The sequence below is a fragment of the Humulus lupulus genome, chromosome 5, assembly GCF_963169125.1.
Source record: "Humulus lupulus chromosome 5, drHumLupu1.1, whole genome shotgun sequence".
Classification (NCBI taxonomy): Eukaryota; Viridiplantae; Streptophyta; class Magnoliopsida; order Rosales; family Cannabaceae; genus Humulus; species Humulus lupulus.
This window is the reverse complement of record NC_084797.1, coordinates 113,630,472-113,652,283: the sequence shown is the minus strand read 5'-3', so window position 1 is coordinate 113,652,283 and position 21,812 is coordinate 113,630,472. Positions and strand designations below refer to the sequence as shown.

The 21,812-nt window shown below is 37.8% G+C and overlaps 1 protein-coding gene across 1 annotated transcript; it reads left to right on the top strand.

Moving 5' to 3' along the window:
• Window positions 1–7,588: 7,588 nt before the first annotated feature.
• Window positions 7,589–11,493, top strand: LOC133779387 (uncharacterized). Its single transcript, XM_062219356.1, has 3 exons — window positions 7,589–8,090; window positions 8,227–8,352; window positions 8,477–11,493. The coding sequence occupies exons 1-3, from the start codon at window positions 7,589–7,591 to the stop codon at window positions 11,491–11,493; spliced, it is 3,645 nt and encodes a 1,214-aa protein (XP_062075340.1).
• Window positions 11,494–21,812: the final 10,319 nt, after the last annotated feature.

Below are 21,812 nucleotides of genomic sequence, written 5' to 3'. Positions count from 1 at the left end.
AGTGCACTGAGTGCTGGTTGATATCGTTATGCCTAACCAGGAGCGCATCATACACTGATCGACCTATTTGTCGTGAGAAAAATAGAGCGCCGAGTACGCTGAGCTAGCTCCAAGGCTGGTGATACAGAGGAGAGGGCAATGGTCCCTAGGGTGACTCATTATTCCCATATCCTAGGATGCTAAACGCCAATATGATTCCATAATCATGTATTTTGGGCATTGGACCCCAGTATGATTCATAGATCGTTTATCTTGGGCTATTTGCCCATATGACACTGTAGTCATTTATATGAATGGTATGCATGCATGAGTAGGGTTATTACTGCTAGGCATGCTTGTTATGATATGGCAACATGTTATTAATTCCTTATGAGCATGTTCAAGTTTTCTTGCTTAGCCTTGGCTCATGGGTGCTTTGTGGTGCAGGTAAAGGAAAAAGAATGTTGGACCATCCTTGAGTTGGAGAGCTTACGTGACGATGTGTACATATGTGGCTGATCGACCTCCACGGCCGAGGGTTTAAGGAGGAACTAGGGTTAAATCCTATTTTGTAGCTTAGGTCGGCAGGTTGTAACTTTTTCATTGTAATTAACATTTTAAAAGTATTTTGGGATCCCATGTACGAAGTAAACATTTTAATGAATTGATGGTACCTTTGACCAAAAATTTTAACCCTAAACTGTTAATGACATTTAGTTACATGGTTATGGCCAAATGATTCGTTTAGCGAGTTTAGCACTATTTAAAATACATTGTGTTACGGTCCCTGAGTAGTAGGGCATTACATTCTTAGAGCATCAAGTCCATGCTTTTTTACAATCATTAAAGAATAAAACGTGTCTTTGATACTCAATAAAATAATCCTTATTGAAAATAAATTAACTAACAACCTTAAAAAAAAAACTCTAGAGTCTCATCATTTTGCAAATTAAATAAGTAACTCAAATCCTGATTTTCAAAACCCTACAAAAAACTGAATAAAACATCTCACATACTTTAAAAAAAAAAAACTAAAACTATAAAGCAATCCCAATAGGCCTAACCCCAAATGGCCGTTAAATCCTGAACATGTATTCCCTCCACCAAAGCTCTCAAACTTATTACTGTGTAGCCAACTGTTTACCTTTACCTGAAACACATAATACTTGTGTTACAGAATACCTGTAAGAAGATTTGTGTAGGATACAACTCTCTAGCACAAACTAAACATGCATCATATTATCATAAACAATATAATCATAACCAACATAATAACATATGCATAACGATAATATTACTACATATCATAACATAACTATGACATAAACATAACCACAACATAGAATACCATAATCATTCTAACCACAAACTAGTGTTGATCTGGTCCAATGTGCAACAGAGAACGAAATAATGTAAGCATGCATTTAATCATAACGTAAGCATGTAATTTATCGTAATATGAATATGAAATTTATAATATTGTAAGCATGTCACCTAAATATAAAAGATCTTCATACATATCATAATTACACAGATCATGAAACACTTATAACATAAATCATACTTATGACATACAAATTCTACCATACTTAACTAGGTCGAGTGTACACCTTGCGTGTAGGTGTCCACTCTTCTTACCTAAGGTCCAAGCATCAACAACAATCCTCGCTTCCTTCAAGTTTCGTTACCGAGCCCTAAGGCACAACATTCAATACCAAATTCTTAGTTCCATGTCAACCTAATAACATGTGTATGGATTCACCCATGCTATTCCTATGATAGATTCACACTCAAATATTCATAAGAAGGTCCTAAAACTGTTATACACAAAATCGATAACTTGAAACACCAAAACCACAATCGAAACAATGAAACATTAAAAATTTCCCGTTTCTGGGTAAGTGGCACAGTCGCGCCAAATGCTAAACCCAGAAATAGCGGTGGGATCTCAGCTCGGGTTTTTCCCATGAATATGAACCCAAACATACTTAAACTAAAATTTCGCCATAGTCAACTTCAAATTGAAAATATAGCATCCATAAAAATAATTAATCACAAATACTTCATTGATTCATCACTGATCCAAGCATTCATTCAAAATGCCCATAAATGCATGGAGGGTTCAAGAACCCTAACTTCATCTTCAACTTTTATACAACCCTTTTAAAATATAACATAACCTTAATCAATTACTACAAACCAATTCTCAACATGTTTGTAACATCAAATTTATAATCGTAAACATCCTATCATGCAATTGTAACAACTAATTCATAACATCTACCCCTAAACCAAAAGAACAAACATAAACCTGACCTATGTTCTCTAATCCTCCAAGCTCGTCTAGATCTGAATGAGTGAGAAGAAAAAATAATGAGATGTGCTTAACCCTAATCCCATCTTGACTTATTTATACTAATCCTTAAATCTAAAAGACTAATTTGCCCTAAACCCTAGCTTTCTCATTATTAGAATCAAGTCCTTTTAGTAATTTTGCACTAACCTAATAGTTTTCAAATCCCTTAATTTACTCATGGCCCAAAAATCTTCTAATTTATACAATTCCCCCTAAATACATAATTTTTTACACTAATACCTTTAGTACTTGAAGGAATTATTATTGTTGCTCATAAACGTACTCAAATTCAAAAAATGCTCACATAAATATTTATTAATTATAAACATATTCAAATGGACACGTAAACATGTAATCACATAAAATTACAAATATACCCATTATTATGGAAACAAATATTGCACTCTTGTTGTTTGTTTATGAAAGATGGGAAGGGGTAATTCAACTCTAGTCTTTCTAATATTCTCATCAATCATCAAATATTCAGATTACAGAATAAGGTCATCTAAGAAAGCAAGTAAATGCTTTGAGGTAACCAAATGATCTCCCAAGCCTGAGACAACTTCTTTAATTCAATGAAAGGTCAGTGTTACAACGATAGGTTCAATGTAAGATCTGGTGCATAAGCAACAAATAGGGACAGGAGTTGTATAGTAGTGTCCAGGAGAGATGATGGTTGGCATGTATGGAGGAAAAAGGGACAGAAAGTAAGGTTCAAATTGTGTTGATAAATACTGGGAATCCTAAAGAGCATTAACAAGTGTATTTTACATAGGAAATGGGTCGAATAGACTAGCTTCACCTATAAGGTCACTAGGAAAAAAAAATTGGATGGAGAAAGATGACCCCAATAGGTTCAAAAAATCAAAAGGGGAATGTGTATCCACAAGATTATATGGAAATGAAGAAGGTTTTATACATGAAGGAGGAGTAATAACAACAATGGAAGAAGAGGAGAAGAGAAGTAGGGTCTTCTAGCATGGAAGAGAATGAATTATTTTTATCTTCATAATTAAGAAGAAGTTGATCAATTGATCTAGGCTTTGAGGAAAGGACTAGAAGTTTAACTCTTTTTTTTTTTTGCTTATAGGGGATTTTTTTAATGATGGATTTGATATTGTTGAGGGTTTACGAAATTTCCTCTTTTGAGAAGAATGCGGAATGGGTAACAAAGGACCCTAAGATGGTTTAAGAGAATAACTGGTGGATCTATTAGAGACAAAGGTAAGGTAGTCATTTTTTTGTTCAGTCTTTTCTTATTGGTAAGTTAGGATGATGAAGGATGATTAGTAAAGTTGGAAGATTTTTGGCTACCTAACTTGTTACAATGCGTACCAACACAATGATGATGTGTATCCAGAACAAAATTCCAATGTTTTTGAAGTTGATCCTCTCTGACTAGGGTAGTAATGGGGGAATATGGATGAGTAAATAAGGTTTTAAACCGTTCTACACACTGGTTCTTGATAGCACACTCTTGCTCATTTTCATCCATGGTTTAGATATATGTAGTAGTAATATCCACAATTTTATTGAATGTTAGTTGGGGCATGTGCTTGATCACGTCCCTCTTGCATAGTGCCTTGATGGTGATGTCATTTTATTTTATTTGTGAAGCATTTCTTTGTTATACACAGCATGAACCTTAGACCTAGGGAATATTTGTAGTGTCCCAAAACTCCTAAAAAGGTTTTGTACCTTGATTAGCAAGCCAGGAGGACACGTGGAGAAATTATGTGAATTATATTATTATATAATTGAGTATGCATGATTATTTGTACTAAATGTGTTTAATGACTCACTTTTTTTAAAAGGGAACATTTTCGTAACATTGACCCGTTGAGGGTATAATTGTAATTATTATGTTCTTTGTGCTTGAGACAACATTATTATGTTGGTATATGTGATTTTTGGAATGAGTGGATCATTTCGAGCAGTTTTAGAAGAAAAGTCACAATAGGGACAAATACTTGGCTCGGGTCAAGCCTAGGGGTATTTTGTGAATTTTTCTAATTTTGAGAATATTTGTGGAATAATTATGTTTGGTGGATATTAGTTGACAAATTTGGAAACTATTGGTATGATTACAAATTTAAGGCTAATGTCTAAAATGCCATTGAGTTTTGTTAATGGGTTAATAAGTGGGAAAGGGAAAAATGGTCCTTTGACCACATAATTAGAGAAACAAGAAACCTTGTGCTGAAGTCTTCCTCAAGAACATTCAAGACTTCTCTCTCTCCTTGTTTCTTCTTTGTTTATACCCAAAGGTTCACCCAAGTTCTAGGAGGCCAAATCATGAGTTTTGAGGATTTTTAAAGGAGATTGAGCATCAAGCAAAAGATTAGCATCTGCTAGGAATTGATTTTGGCATAGAGAATCTTGAATTCCATTTCAGAGGTATGCTTCTCTTTGATGTTCTTCACTTTGTTCTTAGCGTTCTTGAGTTGAATTGGAGCTTTTGGATAATTTTGGAAAATTAAGTCTTTTAGAATGTTTGGATGTATATGTTGGTGATAGGAATTTGTAGAGCAACTGTCCTTTGGCTCTAATTCATATTAGAATAATGATTTGGGATTCAATATTTGGATTGAGGCAAGATTTGGGTTTAGAACCCTAGAATTTCAATTCTTGCTTAGCACTTTAAATTTGATATTTAAATGGTGCCTAAGTGATGTATTTGGTATTGTGTATCTGTTTTGGGGTCGAAATTATGCTTGGATTTGGTTGGAAATAAGTTTGGGGTCGAATTGGTTGAGATTGGATTTCTAAAAAAAACACAGAAAAAGATCTCTGACTTGAGTCAGTCGACCGGCCTAGGGCACCCGGCAACCGGCTTGCATTTTGCTCAAGCGGTCGACCGACCTATGCTGACAGCTTGGTTTCTTTGTTTTAAATGGGTTTTGATGAGTAACCTTAGGGGATAATAAGCTAAGGTTACTAGGACATAATTGGACATGTTTGAAGAATATTTGGAGCCTAGTGAGGTTTATAGAAATTTTATGGTAGGTTGTGGTTGAAGGGAAACAAAACCTACGCTATATTGTTGTGATTGTTAGGATTAATGCCCTAAAAGCATGTGAAGAAATTTTAGTGACTAAATAAAATAACAATTTTGTTAGAGTTGAATGTTATAATTATTATTTGAATAATTCATATGAATATCAAGAAATTTCAATATTCATTTATGAGAATATGATCTTGTTTTAGTACGAGAGAATGAAGATAATATATAACGAATAAAATAGTGAGTAATATATTAAAGTAAGGAATCTTTAATGAATGGTTACTAGTACAGTTTACTAAATATACGGGATGCAAGTGATTTAGATTCGGATTACTGATGTGGATAGATATCTTTGTAAAGGTGAAGTATATAATAGAGATTATATATGACAGGACTGATGAGAATTAATTATCTCTATAAACTCACTGTTTTACATAAAGATTTAATTCTTATAAAATTAGATTATCATTTGTATATTAGTCCAAATCATGGGTATTCATGAACTCCTATTGGTGTTATTGGATCTTTTGATTCACTTGTTAAGGTTTCTAAGAATAATGAAGCTAATGACTTTTGGTTTGGAGATTCAACAACATTTATGGTTGGGAATAAGAATTACAATAATGGAATCTATACTTTCCTAACGAATCGAATATTGGTTCCCCTAAGGGCTAATTCTTGAATTGAATAGTTATTGAGCTCAAATCTATAATTTGATTATAGATTAATTATTCACTAGTGAATTAATGGTACTTAAGGATCAAGAGGTAATTAGAAGGGTAAGATATTAAACTTGACCAGCTCTAATTAACGAACCAATAAATGGAGGACAGAACTACATTTATTGATTATATCAATGGACTACAAGAGAAAACTCTATAAATAGTGGAGTAATCATGGAATTAATAAATAAGATTATTAGATTAAAGAGTTTAATTAATAATCTGGTTTATTGGAGATTCGTATTATAGGTCAATGGTCCCCAGATAACCTTTGTCCTAAATTGTCAAGGGTAAGGATGTCAAAAGAAAGATTTGTAGAGAGAAGGACTTAAATGCAAATTGTTTTATTATATAGGCCAAGGAAATAATTATGTGATAGTTATGGGCAATTGATTAAATATGAATGAATTAATTATTTAACTATATTATTTTTATTTTGTAAAACTATATGTTACAATAAATATTAATCATGTTTGTATTAATATAAAGTGATATTAATAATTATCTTATTTATAAAAGATATTTATTTATTTGTTTATTTAAAATTGATATTTTAAGATAAAGTTTATTTTGAATTAACTTATATTTATTTTGGGATAAATATATTGTCTTAAATATTAATTAAACAAAAAAAATTTATGTTATCGCTGGAAAATCGGGTAGCTCTCTTCCATGGCGAAGAGGAAGAAACTGATTCGAAAGCCTGTCATTCCACTAGAGGATCGATCTGAACGTGTTCTTCAAGAGACTCAACAGTTGAACTTGAATGGCTTGGACGGAGAAGTTGTGCCCGACGTAGAGCAGAACCAAAGTTTGGATGGAAGGAATAGGTCTGAGTTTATGCAAAATGCAGCGATGGGTTCCCAGTCGACGAATGGCTTGTTGGATGGAACGAATATGGAGATGCCCTCAGATGCTTGGGTGGATAGATACGAAGAAGGTATTAGGGGCACGGATGAGGATTTCCAGTCGGATTCGAAGATCCATTGGCAGCAATTCCGATCTAGCAATCTCTCTTTTTCTGAGCCAAAATTAGAGTACACAGAACCTATCTTTAGGAACGGTCAGAAGCTGGCACAAGTGGATGCTGAAGAGGTGAGAATTCAGTCTGCTGATTGGAGTTCTGCAGTGGTTTGCATGGTTCTTGGTGCTAACCCTCCAATGGATGTATTTGAGGGTTTCAATAAAAGGGTTTCGGGCCATCTTGGTATTGCCCAGATTTCTAGAATGACCTTGGGGCTCACCTTGGTTAAATTCAATGATGAAGCAACTAGAGACCACGTCCTAGAGAATGGAGTTCTTCAATTTGATCGAAAACCTGTTATTGTGAGGCCTTGGACAGTTGATCTTAGTGCGATTCGCTTGGTTCGTTCGGTTCCACTGTGGATTCTTCTTCAAGATCTTGGGCTCCAGTATTGGGGGAGTAAATGTCTCAGTGCGTTGGCTAGTACGATCGGCAAACCGCTATTAGTGGATAAATTTACTAAGGAACGTTCTTGAGTCCAATTTTCTAGGGTGTTAGTTGAAATGGAAATTCCAGATAATCCCCCTCGTAGTTTTCAGTTTATTAATGAACATGGTCAGGTGGTTGAACAAAGTGTAGAGTATGAGTGGCTGCCTACTAAATGTAAAAGCTGCTCTGGTTTTGGACATTCTATGGCAGAGTGTAGGAAGGACCTTAAGGCAGTTTGGGTAGAAAAAGTTCCCCCCCCCCCCCCCGCCCCGCCGACTGAGGAGAACCAATTAGAAAGGACGGACAAGCCAGATGGAACTAAGGGAGGACCTTTGAATACACAAGAGGAGGGGTCTCAAGCTACTGAAGAAGCTAAATCTGATGAAGGTGTAACGTCTACTACAGAGAGAAGTACTTCTGGGCAGGCTATAGAAAGGAGCAAGGAAGGACAGTGGCTCACCCCTAGACGAGTCAGTACTCAAAAAACAGGCCCTTTTACTGGTGTCCATAAACAGGCTGGGTCGGCTCAGAATAAAGGTAACCAGTTTGGAATATTGCAGGATCAGGAAAGGGGAGGTAAGGTTGGGAAGTTTGTTTCAAGCACCTCTAATGGATAGTTGTCCTATATTAAGTTGGAATATTAGGGGACTGAATAGGGTAAATAAACAAATATCAGTCTAAGATTTATTTAGGAAGAATAAGGTTGGTATAGGTGGTTTGTTGGAAACCAAATTGCGTGGTAAGAAAATTGAGGAGTTTATGGAACATAGATTTCCTAATTGGGACTATTTCACTAGCCCGAGAACTGAAGGAAGGTTGCTGATTCTTTGGAGAAAAGGTATAGCTAATTTGAGCATCTTGGAAGATTCTCCCCAATTGGTTCACTGCCTAATTAGGTTGGTCGGTCACGAGACAAGTTTCTTTGTTACATTTGTTTATGGTTTCCATTCAATTGATACTAGGAGGAGTCTTTGGCATGATCTATCTCGGCTATTTCTTTCTGTCAAAGCTTGGTTGGTTCTTGGTGATTTTAATGCACCATTTTTCTGTTGGTGATAGAACTGGTGGAAGCTCTTTGGCTAGTTCTGAGTTGGTGGATTCAGTTGGCTGGAAAAATGTTGCCAAAGTTGAGGCTATCAAGAGTATGGGTTCCTACTTTACATGGACGAATAACCAAGATGGTTTAGCTAGAATTTATTCCAAAATAGATCATGCTCTTATAGATGAGGATTGGCTGGATTTATTTCCTCAAAGTGTGGCTGTTTTTCAATGGGAGGCGGTTTCAGATCACTGCTCATGTATTGTGTCTAATATCTCTTTGAATTCTATGGGAACCAAGCTTTTCAGATACTATAATTTTTGGTCCAACCACCCTGATTTTAAGCAAATAGTCTTGAAGAGCTGGGAAGCTCCTGTGAAGTCATCTGGGCTGAAGGCCATTTTTACTAGATTGATTCGTCTTAAACATCAACTGAAAAAGATAAACAGGGACTGGTTTGGGGATGTGGGATTAGGCTACCATCTGGCTTTGGAAGAGCTACAAACAGCCCGTTTTCAAGCTCAAGAGAAGCCTATTGACTTTCAATTACAAGAGGTAGTTAAAGTGAAGGCAACAGAATTTAATTATCATGAAAAAATCTACCATAGTTTCTTAGTGCAGCGCAGCAAGATCAATTGGTTAAGGCATGGGGACATGAATTCTTCTTTTTTCCATGCGTTCTTGAAGAGGAGAAAAACTAAGAATTCTATTGTTTCTTATACTAACGATAATGGGGTTCTAGTTGATGATTTCAAGGAGGTTGTTAGCCATTTTTCAGAGCACTTTAAGAGTCATTTGGGCACTCCTAGTTCGGCTTCAGGGATGGTTGATCAGAATTATATGGATTTAGGCTCTAAGCTCTCAGTGGAGCAACAACTGTATCTGTTAAAACCCTTCTCTCCTAAGGAAATAAAGGCTGCCTTGTTTAGTATTCCCAATACTAAATCGCCTGGCCCTGGTGGCTATGGATCTGGTTTCTTCAAGTCAATGTGGAAGGATATTGGTCAGGATATTTGCTCCGCCATATCTCATGGTTTCTCAATGGGTCAGTTTCCTAAAGAGCTTCATGAAACAACTTTGTCCTTAATTCCTAAAGTTGTGAATCCAGCTAGGGCCTCAGATTATAGACCGATTGCTTGTTGCTCAACTCTGTATAAAGTTATGGCTAAATTGCTGTGTTCCCGTCTGGTAGTGGTGCTTCATTATCTTGTTCAATCGAATCAACGTGCGTTTGTTCGGGGTAGATCTATAGCTCACAATATCATGATTCTTCAAGATTTAATTAAGAATTATGGTAGAGCGATTACTTCTCCTCGGTGTGCGATAAAGATAGACATTAGCAAGGCGTATGATACGGTGGATTGGCTTTTTTTGGTTAACTTGTTAAAGGCCTTTTGTTTTCCTTCCAAGTTCATTAACTGGGTCATGATATGCATTAGGAGTACTACTTACTCTTTGCTGATAAATGGGCGGGTTCAGTGTACTTTCAAAGGGGGCAAAGGTTTGAGGCAAGGGGACCCAATGTCCCCTCTTCTCTTTATTTTAATCATGGAGTACTTGACTAGAGGTTTGCAATCTGATGCCAAGTCCTCCTCCTTTCGGTATCACCCGATGTGTAAGGACTTGAAGTTGATAAATCTTTGTTTCGCAGATGATGTCATTTTATTTTGTAAAGGAACTGTTGCGGCTGTTTCTGTTCTGAAAGACTCTCTTCAGAAATTTAGCGAAGCTACTGGTTTGTCTATCAATTCCAAAAAGTCCCAGGTGTATTTTGGAGGAGTTGCAGCAGGAATTAGGATTGAGATTTTACATGGGTTGAACCTTTCAGCTGGATCCTTTCCTATGCACTATCTTGGAGTGCCTTTGAGGCCTACAAAATGGAAACACACGGACTGTGAACTCATTATCCAAAAGATGCGTGTTAAATTGTTTTCCAAACACTTATCCTATGCAGGTCGTTTACTACTCATACAAACGGTGCTGTCTGGTTTAAGGAATTATTGGATGTCTATTTTCACTTTACCTCAAAGCATCATCAAGGAAGTGGAGAAGTTGTGTAGGCAGTTTCTTTGGGGGGCCTCGGGTACTCGCTGTAAGTTTCATTTGGCTTCTTGGAACCAAGTTTGCTTGCCTAAGGCCTATGGGGGTCTTGGTCTTAGGGATGGTACTAGTTGGAATAGGGCCCTTCTTGCCAGGTATATTTGGGCTGTTTCGACTAAACAAGACTCGCTTTGGGTGAAATGGATTCAGCATGTCTACTTAAAAGGAGTGAACTTCTTGGATTATGATTTGAAACATGACAGTAGTTGGTACTGGCGCAAGCTTTGTCTCCTCAGAACTCGATTCAATGAAAAAGAAATTCTTGCTGCTGGTGTCTCAGGAGCGTTCAGACCTTCAAAGCTTTATTTTAGCTCCATAAACCAGCACATAGTGGCCTATAAAGAAGGCATCTGGTGTCGTACCATTCTTCCCAAACATAGATTCCTGTTATGGATGGTTATTAATTCTTTTCTTCTCACTAGAGACAACTTGGCCAAATGCACCATTCCCATTGACAGCCATCTCTGCCCTGTGTGTGAAGATCAAGTGGAGAGTCACATCCATCTCTTTTTCGACTGCTACCTATCTCAGAAGATCTTGCATTGCATAATTTCATGGCTGGGTTTTCATGCCTGGGCTTCCAGCTTCTCGGCATGGACTGTGGGTCTCAACCTTAGCCAGCATAACAGAATGAGCATGACTATCAATATGATCCTGGCAACTGCTGTTTATCAAATTTGGAGGAATAGAAATAGATGTATATATGATGGATTCTCCCTGTCAGCTAATTGTATAGCTAAAGAGATTGTTACTTTAGTCCAGTATAGAATTTACAGTGTCCATAGTAGGAAGTCTCTTCCGAATTTTAACATTTTCTTAAGGAAACTAGCTAGTATGTAAGTGGTTTTTTGGTTTGTCTGGCTGTTTTGGTTCAGTTCTGGGCTTTTTCTTGGTTGTATATGTCTGTTTGATCAATGAAGCTTTTTTCTTCTTGACCAAAAAAAAAATAATAATTAATTAAACGAACAAATGTGAAAATTAGGGAAAACCCTAATGTGGCTCACACTACTCGGTGTATTGTACAGTGAATGGCGCCACATAGAGATATTTCCTATCCCTGAGATTTGAATTTTAAATTTCAAATAAAATCTTTATATAATTATATATATTTAATTATTTTTAAATAATAATTAAATAGGGTATAACTGATTAGTTTTATTTAAATAAAATAAAAACTGATTAAATTAGTTAATTATCCTTATAAACCTAAAAAATAAGCGATACTTTTAAAGAAGTTGTTTTCCAAAAGTTTTTAGTGTAAGACTCCCTCTCTAAAAAAGAAAGTGATAGATTTTTCTAAACCTGAAATTCTATTCACAACATCCTCTCTCTCTGTCAAACCTCACTATATCTCATGTGTTGAGTAGATCTAGTGAGTTTTAAATCAACCTTTTGAATCCTACGTGCTCACACACATCCTTGTGTATCTGACAATTAGTTTGGAAGATCAAGGTGTGAGCTTTCATAATAAGGATAGGAAGATCGTTGATTTATACAAAAAGATTCGCGGACTTTTGATAGGCTGCAAGAGATAATCTCTAATCTACCTGTGTTTGATTTAATATATCTATATATGAATGATCTAGCCAGGTATTAATAATTATTTTTAAAGAACATATTCTACTGCGAAATTTGGTTTTTATATTTAATACTAGTAGTGACTAGGGTTTCGGAGACACTCGGGAGAGGATCGCACTCAAGGTCGACTTATTAGCATTAATCCTTTTGACCAAGTTTAATCAATGATGTACTTATTAGCGTTAATTACACTTTTGAGTGCAAATGAGTCACTTAATGAGTTAAGCAATATTTTAAACACGCGGTATAACGACCCTGAATTAGAAGGGCTTTACAATTTCAATGGGAGTATTTTCGCCCCATGTGAAATCTTATAAAAAGAATATGTAAAATCCTAAATTCGCATCTTCTTTAGCATTGACAATTTCTGCCAAAAGTGATGATTTATATTTCGTTTTTCAGAACTGGAAATCTAATGAATCAGATTAGGTTTCTGAGACTTGTGTCTTTTGCATTTTTATTATTTATAAATTATATCATGTGACTAATAAAATGCAGGCACATTTTTTTTAAAAGAGTAATTAATTATTAAAAAGGATTTTTACTCATTTATGAAATTAATGTCTTAGTTTCATTTCATTTAAACGTTATTTTTTGTATGTGCACATAAAAGGAAATTTTGTTACCTTATTAGTTTCAAGTAGATCACATTGAGACCCTTAAGGATAATATCCTTGCGTGATCTCGGTCAGCTAGTAAAAAAAACAAGATAATTCAATTATTTAAGTTATATTTTGTAATTATTTTATAATTTGTTTATTCTCTTTTTCTATTTTCACTTATATGAATATGATTAATTTATGATTGATTTTATTCTTTCTTTTATTCTATTTATCAATCTCATTTTTTGGACACAATTGTGTACTAAATTCTTCATCAATATATACAGAAAGGTGTAATTTCTGATCTGTAAGGATTTGTAACGTCTTGAATAGTCAAAACCGTTACATTGTGTGTTACAAATAGTGCTTAACTCGTTAAGTGAGTTTTTTGGACTTGAAAGTGTAATTAGGGTTAAACGACGGTTTAAGTATAAAAAGTTTTGGTCCAAAGTTGGACTTTTCATTTAAAAAGTTAAGTAATTCCAAGGGATCCCAAGTGTTTCAAATAAATACAAGTTTATCCAACAATAAATACAGACTTAGCCGACCTAAGCGGCAAATTTACAACTAAAGACTCCTGTTCCCAAAAATATCTCGACCGTGGATGCTGAGCATGATGAGTATGTACACGCCGCCATAGATCTCCAACTCATGGTAGGCCCAACTTCCTTTTGCCCTTACCTACACCCTGAAGCACCCGTGAGCCAAGGCCTAGCAAGAAAACCCAACAATCATATATATAATCACATAACATTATGATATATATTGCATACATTATAACTACATCCTACTCATATAGACCTTCGAACAATAGATTTTCCAAACATTATACGACTCCTGCCAAGTGGATGGACATTCCATCTTCATAATGGCCCCACCTTTTAGCGGTTACCATATCCACATTATGGCCTCGCCACTACGGCATACATTACAAATGTAATGTCGTTAACGATCTCCCGACCAAGTAATTAATACAAACAAATAGGATAGCATAAATTCAACCACAGTAGATATTAAACTATAACAATATCACGCCACAGTCCCTTCCCTGCCCTAAAATTGGCGCACACGCCTTACATTGGGTTCGAGAAATGATTTTCTTACCTCGAGTCCTCTATGATAGGGTAAGGTGACAATGAGCACGATCCTTTCTTTCCTGAGCCTTGCGGTACCCCTAGTCATGACATAATAATGGATATCCATCAAGAATTAAACTAATTCAAAGCTTAAAGGTTGATTCCTATCCTCCAGGACCTCGAATTCTACTAAACAGGGTAGTAGAATACCTCCTGAGCCTTTATGTTTGAGTTTCTGTACTCAAAAATCCTATTTTGTCAATATCTCCAATTTGAGCCGCAGTGCCCCTCACAAGTGCCCTAACCCTGCTCAAGTTAGAGAGCCCAACCTTCATTCTTCTGGACACTGACCGCAGTGGCGCCATGGCAGTTCAAGGACCTACCCTGGCCTCTAAGTTCGTGAAGGCCGCGGAGTGGCCCTATGAACTCAAGAAAGTTGTGATTTTCAGAAATTGCAAGTCTCCTAAATCTGCCCCAACCAACAATCAAGCCTATACTATAGTCCCATAACATTACAAATACACTATATGCAGAAAAATCCCAGCGCTAAGCTTAACAAACCATCTACCAAATGCACAGTTCAAGCCTTGGTTCTAAAACCCACAAATACTCTACAACCCAACCATAAATCAATCAAAATAGGGTTTAAAGCCTACCTCTAGTGAGTGATTACGTTTCAAAGCTACATTAACTCGACCTATGCTCTTTCAAATCCTCAAATGCAAGCAAACTTCTCCAAGAATGCAAAGACTCCCATGCTCTTCAAGAGGGAAAAGGGAGATATGGGAGAAGGAGTGAGTTCAGCTGCTGAGGTACTTTGTTTTTTGGTTTCCTTCTGTTGAAGCAAACTAGTGACTAAGTCCCTCTTTGTAATGAAAAGACCAAAATGCCCCTACCCATTTCCTTGCTTTCTAATGCCCTCAAAAGCAATTTAGACTTTTGCTTCATTTCATGCTAAACCTAAAATTCCGTCAAAAATACCTCATTAATCCCGCTAGTCTTCCAAACATTAGTATTTTCCCCCAACTATAATCCATACTCTAACATCCTCAGTAACTCACCAAATTACTAAAATACCCCTAGGCTCACCCCAAGCCGGGTATAAATCCCTGATACGACTTAATATTCAAATTGCTCACTAGGATCATCTCATGCCACATATCTCGAAGATATCCACATAATAATGTGGTCCCACTCACAAAGCACATATAATTTACATTTATACCCTCAGCGGGTAAAAATTGCATAAATGCCATTTTTAACAGAAGCAGGCCTATAAGCACATTTAATACTCTTAAACATGCAGAAATAATCATATCATCATAAAACTCATATATTTCACATAATCTCACATATATTCAATTAAATTCACATAATAATCCATTTATGCGCTCCCGACACGTTAATCAAGGCACTTAACCTTATTAGCAAATTTGGGAAGTTAGAACTGTCCCCTCCTACTGAAAATTTCATCCTCGAAATTTACTAGAACAACTCTTGATACTGATCTGGCATTTCTAAATCGAATTCATGGTAGACTCCTTGACCTTGTTGTTCCACCATAACCCTTTAACCAAGGGTATAGTATTATTCCTCAAGATTTTATCATTTCCATCTAATGTTTGTATTGGATGCTCGTCATAGAACAAGTCTGTCTATTGCTCCAGATCCTCATAACACAATACATGAGTTGCATCTGATACATACCTCCGGAGCATTGATATATGAAACACATTGTAAACTCCAGACAATGCCGGTGATAAAGCCAACCTGTAGGCTACTAGACCAATCCTCTACAGGATCTCAAATGGTCCTACAAATCTATGGCTCAGCTTGCCCTTCTTCCAAAACCTTTTCACCCCTCTCAGTAGGGAAAATCTAAGGAAGACATAGTCTCCAACTTGTAATTCCATGTCTCTGCACCTCGGATCTGAATAACTTTTTTGTCTACTCTATGATGCGAGCATGCGAGCTCTAATCTTTTCTATTCCCTCATTGGTCCTTTGAACTGCTTCAAGATCCAAGTATTTGCTTTCACCCATCTCCTTCCAGTGAATGGGCGACCTACACCTGCTATAATACAACATCTCGTAAGGAGCCAGTCCAATGGTTAACTGGTAGCAGTTATTGTAGGAAAATTCTATCAGAGGCATGTCTTCCAGTATTTGAATCGTCATCCTCGTCTGACCATCTTTATGAGAATAGTAAGTTGTACTAAATTTGAATTGGGTTCCCATAGCCTTCTGCGGACTTCCCCAAAACTTGGAAATAAAGATGTGGTCTCGATTTAATACGATAGACCTAGGAGCCCCATGGGGACGTACTATTTCTTTCTTAAAAAGATCAACTTACATATACATTGTATAGTTCATCCTTACTAGCAAGAAGCGGGCTGATTTGGTATACCGATCCACAATCACCCACATTGAATCATGCTGACCCACTGTTTGTGGTAACCCAACGAGGAAGTCCATAGTGAACTAGGAAGTCCATAGTGATGTTCTCCCATTTCCATTCAGGGATACCCAAAGGTTGTAATAACCCTACCGATCTCTGATATTTAACCTTGAATTCCTGACATGTCAGGCACTTAGCCACATACTTAGTCACATCTTTCTTCATCTTAGGCCACCAATATAAGGTTTTCATATCTAGGTTCATCTTTGTGGTGCTTGGATGTAATGAATACGGTGTCGTGTGAGATTCTTCTAGAATCTCTCGTCTGATAGTAGAGTCCACCGGCACACAAATCTGCTCCTTGTATCTCAACATACCCATCTACGAAACTGCATAGTCCTTAGCCACTCCAGCTAGGACGTCCCCTCTATTCCTCATAAACTAAGGATCGCTCAACTCACCCTCCCTTATTCTCTCAAAAAGAGTGGGCTACACGGTGATGTTGGCTAATCGACCCACCACAAACTCAGTCCATTCTCTAGTCATATCTTCTGCCAACTCTTTTCATATCTACTTCAGTCTTAATAACTGTCCTGGACCCCTCCAACTCAAGGCATCTGCCACCACGTTGGCTTTCCCTGGGTGGAAAAGAATCTCACAATCATAATCTTTCACGAACTCCAGCCAATGCCTTTGTATCATGTTTAGATCCTCTTGGGTAAAGAAATACTTTAAGCTCTTATGGTCAATGTATATCTCACTCTTCTCCCCATAAGGGTATTGCTGCCATATCTTCAATGCAAAAACCAAAGCTTCTAACTTGTAAACATGCGTAGGGTATCGCTGTTCATATTCTTTCAACTGTCGTGATGCATAAACGATCACCTTCCTGCCTGCATAAGGACATAGCCTAATCCCTGGCTTGACACATCACAGTAAACCACAAACTTCTCCTGATCTGATGGAAGACTTAATATTGGAGCTGTAATTAATCGTCGCTTGAACTAATGGAAGTCATTCTCATATTTGTCTGACCATACAAACATCTGATTCTTACGTGTCAATTCTGTCAGTGGTGTAGCAATCCTTGAGAACCCTTCCACAAAGCGTCAGTAATATCCTGCCAATCCAAGGAAGCTCTTGATCTCTGAGGCACTTTTGGGCCTTGGCCAATCTCTCAATGCCTCAATCTTAGACGGATTACCTTTAATTACATCTATGCTAACAATATGACCAAGGAAGGTCACCTGATGAAACCAGAACTCACACTTTTTAAAGTTGGCATACAATCTATGTTCCCTCAACCTCTGAAGTACCAATCAGAGATGTTGCTCGTGTTCTACCTCTGTCTAAGAGTAGACTAGGATATCGTCGATGAAGAAATCACAAAATTGTCGAGGTAGCCTTGAACACCTTCTTCATGAAATCCATAAAAGCTGCAAGGGCATTGGTCAGTTCAAACGACATGACAAGAAACTCATAGTGTTAATATCTTGTGTGGAAGGTCGTGTTTGGAATGTCCTCATCTTTGATCATCATCTGTTGATAACCTGATCGATGATCGATCCTTGAGAATATTGTCCTACCCTGCAACTAATCAAACAAGTCATTAATCCTTGGAAGCGGGTACCTGCTCTTGATAGTCAGCTTGTTCAATTCTTTGTATTCCATACACATCCTCAATGTCCCAGCTTTCTTCTTAACAAACAAGATTGGCGCACCCAACGGTGAGAAGTTAGTATAATGAATCCCAAATCCAGTAACTCTTGTAAATGTACCTTCAACTCCTTCAACTCTACCAGTGCCATTCTGTATGGTGCTCTGGATACTGGTTCTGTCTCTTGTGCCATCTCTATGACAAACTCCATCTCATGATGCGTTGGTAATCCCGGTAGGTCTTTTGGAAATCCCAAATGGCACATCCCTAGTGGTATCCACTACACTAGCTAGGAATCCTATGCAACCTCCCTGCAATAGGTCTCTAGCCTTCAGTGCTGAGATCATCATAATATGAGGCCTGTTCACAACACCCACAAATCCAAACGGGTTCTATCCCTCGAGCACAAAGGTCACCATCCTCCTTTTAAAATCTATGGTTGCCCCATACTTTGCTAACCAATCCATGCCTAGAATCATATTAAAATCCTCCATAGCTAGCTTAATAAGGTCTACTGAGAACTCTCTTCCATCCACCTCTATGTGCAAGGATCCAATCCTTCTCCTAGAAACTACTAGTTCCCCAGTAGGCAATGAGGTCCCAAACCCCACAGTAAAGAAATCATGAAGCCTACACAGTATATCAACCACTCTATTAGAGACAAACGAAGGCGTAGCACAAGAATCAATAAATACACTGTAAATAGACCTAGTGCTAGAAATCTATCCTATAACCACCGAGGGACTAGGCTTAGCCTCTGACTGGGTCAGTGTGAAAATATAGGCTAGTGCCAAACTATCAACCTCTTATGTTGCGGGAAATATCTCTGAAAATTTCCCACTACCCCGCAAAGGAAGCATGCCTTAGCACGACATGCTCCCACATGGCATCTCCGATACTTGGTGTAAACTAGATAACTCCACCAGGCTTCATTGTCGCCATGGCGACTACACTGAGTACCCCATCCTCTCCTATCAAGATCATGAGTAGTAGAATTTTCAGGGGACTTTCTCTTCTGGTCACGGGAAGCTCTGCCCATACGAGACTCAGTAAATGGATGTACCATCCTCCTAGTATCACGTCTCGCAGAACTCTCACGCAAAATCCTATCATCTGCACCATCAACAGTAAGGGCCTTCTCAACTACCTGAGCATATGTGGTAACCCCAAGCACTGACGTGATCCAAACATCCTATGCTACCATGGGGTTTAATCCCCAAAGAAACCTGTCTCTCCTAGAAGCATCAGTTGGCACCAACCAGTCAAACTTTAGGGCATACTCAGTCGCAGTCATGTTGCCCTGAACTAGTTTGGTGAACTCATCGGCCTTCGCAGCTCAAACTGCATCATTGTAAAATTTCTTGTTGAACAAATCCAAAACTCATCTTAACTCAAAGCTACAACGTTCCAGGTCTGAAATACAACCTCCCACCAGATGCAGGCATCTTCCCGAAACATGTAAGTGGCACAGGTCATACTCATCCACTGCTCTCCTCGCAGTGGGTCTAGCCCTCCCTCAAAAGTAGGAGGGTGTAACTTCCTGAACCACTCATATGAGGGTTCCCATCAGTTCGATACTTCTGGCTGTTGCTGTACAACTTATACTAGGGCAGCGAGTGATATTACTGGCACATTGTTGTTGTCATAACTGACGGATTTCTTCTTCCTGTCTTTTCAGTCTAGCTTGCATTTCAGCAAGCATCTGGTGCCAATTCTCAGGGCCTGGCGAAGGGTTCTTACCCTAATTATCATCTCTAACCTTGATCTCAGTGCTGGCTATTTGAAATGATCCTCTTGGAGGCATAACTTTCCCAGTATAACTGCAATCAATGACTCAGCTCATCAGGCAATGATAAAAATTTTTACAACTGTCCCACAATTCACAATCAAGACAACTATACAACATTCACAAACATCATGCTACTTGGCATTCCACATGCATCAATAGTATAACAAGAGTACATTCTCATATTCAATTAAAAGTCAAGGGCCAGACCTTATAAGTATAGCTCATGCTCCTAATCAAGCATGCAGAGTAGTGATGCACACGGGGCGGGGAATTGGCGGGGAGTGCTCCCCTCGTCCCCGTCCCCATTTATATTTTTAATCCCCGTCCCCGCCCCATCCCCGCTTATTCCCCATCGGGGACGGGGTGGGGAATCCCCTATTGGGGCGGGGAATCCCCACGGAGAACCCAATTATTTAAAAAATAAATTTTAAATTAAAATTTTAAAATAAAAATCATAAATTATATGTAAATTAAAATATTGCACAATATTTATTATTTAAAATATTAGACACTATCCTAAATAAAATTTAAACTATTAAAAAAGTTACTACTATACTACAAAAACACATAAAGAAAGATATCAAATACATATAAAATATTACAAAAATATATAAAAATTTAAACAGGGCCTCGTCGGGGCGGGGAGTGCTATCCCCATCCTCGCCCCATTTAACATTCGGGGATTGAAAGTTATCCCCGTTCCCGCGCCGTTCTCCATTTACATGGGGATTCCCCGCCCCATTACAGGCGGGTCCCCGCGGGGCCTGTCCCTATGGGGAAAATGTGCATCCCTAATGCAGAGATGACACATATATTTCATTTAAAAAATTAAGCACATAATTATATCATTTGTTACCAAACCCTGAGTCGAGCTTATCTTTAGCAGTAAGTGTACATGCCGAGCCAATCTCTAGGAACTAATAAACTTTGGCAGCTTTGATACCAAGTTGTAACGCCCTCAATAGTCAGAACAATTCCACAGTGTGTTAAAAATAGTACTTAACTAGTTAAGCAAGACGTTTGGACTTAAAAGTGTAATTAGGGTTAAACGACGGTTCAAGTATCAAAAGTTTTTGTCAAAATTTGGAGTTTTCATTAAAAGTTTAAGTAATTGCAAGGGATTTCAAAAGTTTGAATAAATACAAGTTCAACCAAAAATAAATACAGACTTAGCCGACCTAAGTGGAAAATTTTCAACTAAAGACTCTTGTTCCCCAAAATATCTCGACCGTGGCAGCTGAGCAAGCTAAGTATGTACCCTTCGCCCCTATAGCTATACATTTGATGGCTGGTCCAACTTTCCTTTACCCTTACCTGTTCCACGAAGCACCCGTGAGCTGAGGCCCAGCAAGAAAACCTTACAATCATAAATATAATCAAATAACATTATGATATATTGCATACTTCATAACCACATCCTACTCATATAGACTTTCCAACAATATATTTTCCAAACATTATACGACTCCTACAGAGTGGATGGACATTCCATCTTCATAATGGCTCCGCCACAGTGGTAGTTACCATATCCGTGATATGGCCTCGCCACTACGGCATACATTACACATGTAATGTACTTAACGATATTTGAGCCAAACATTCAGTACCAACAAATATGACAACATAAATTCATACACAGTAGACATTCAACTATAACGATATCATGGAAAACTCCATTCTGCGCCCTACAATTGGGGCGCACGCTCTACACTGGGTGCAAGAAACAATTTTCTTACCTTGAGTCCTCTTTGATAGGGTAAGGCGATAACGAGCGCCATCCTTTCTTTCCCTGACCTTGTGGTAGCCCGTGTCCCAACATAATAATGGATATCCATCAAGAACCAAAGACATTAACAGCTTCAAGATTGATTCCTAGCCTCTGAGTCCTCGAATCTACTAAACTGGGTAGTATAATCCTTCCCAAGCCTTTAGGTTTGAGTTCCCGTACTTGAAAACCCTACTTGCCCAATATCTCTAAATTGAGTCGCAGCGCCCCTCACAAGCGTCGCATCCCTCCTCAAGTTAGAGGGCCCAGCCTTCATTTTTCCTGGACACAGGCC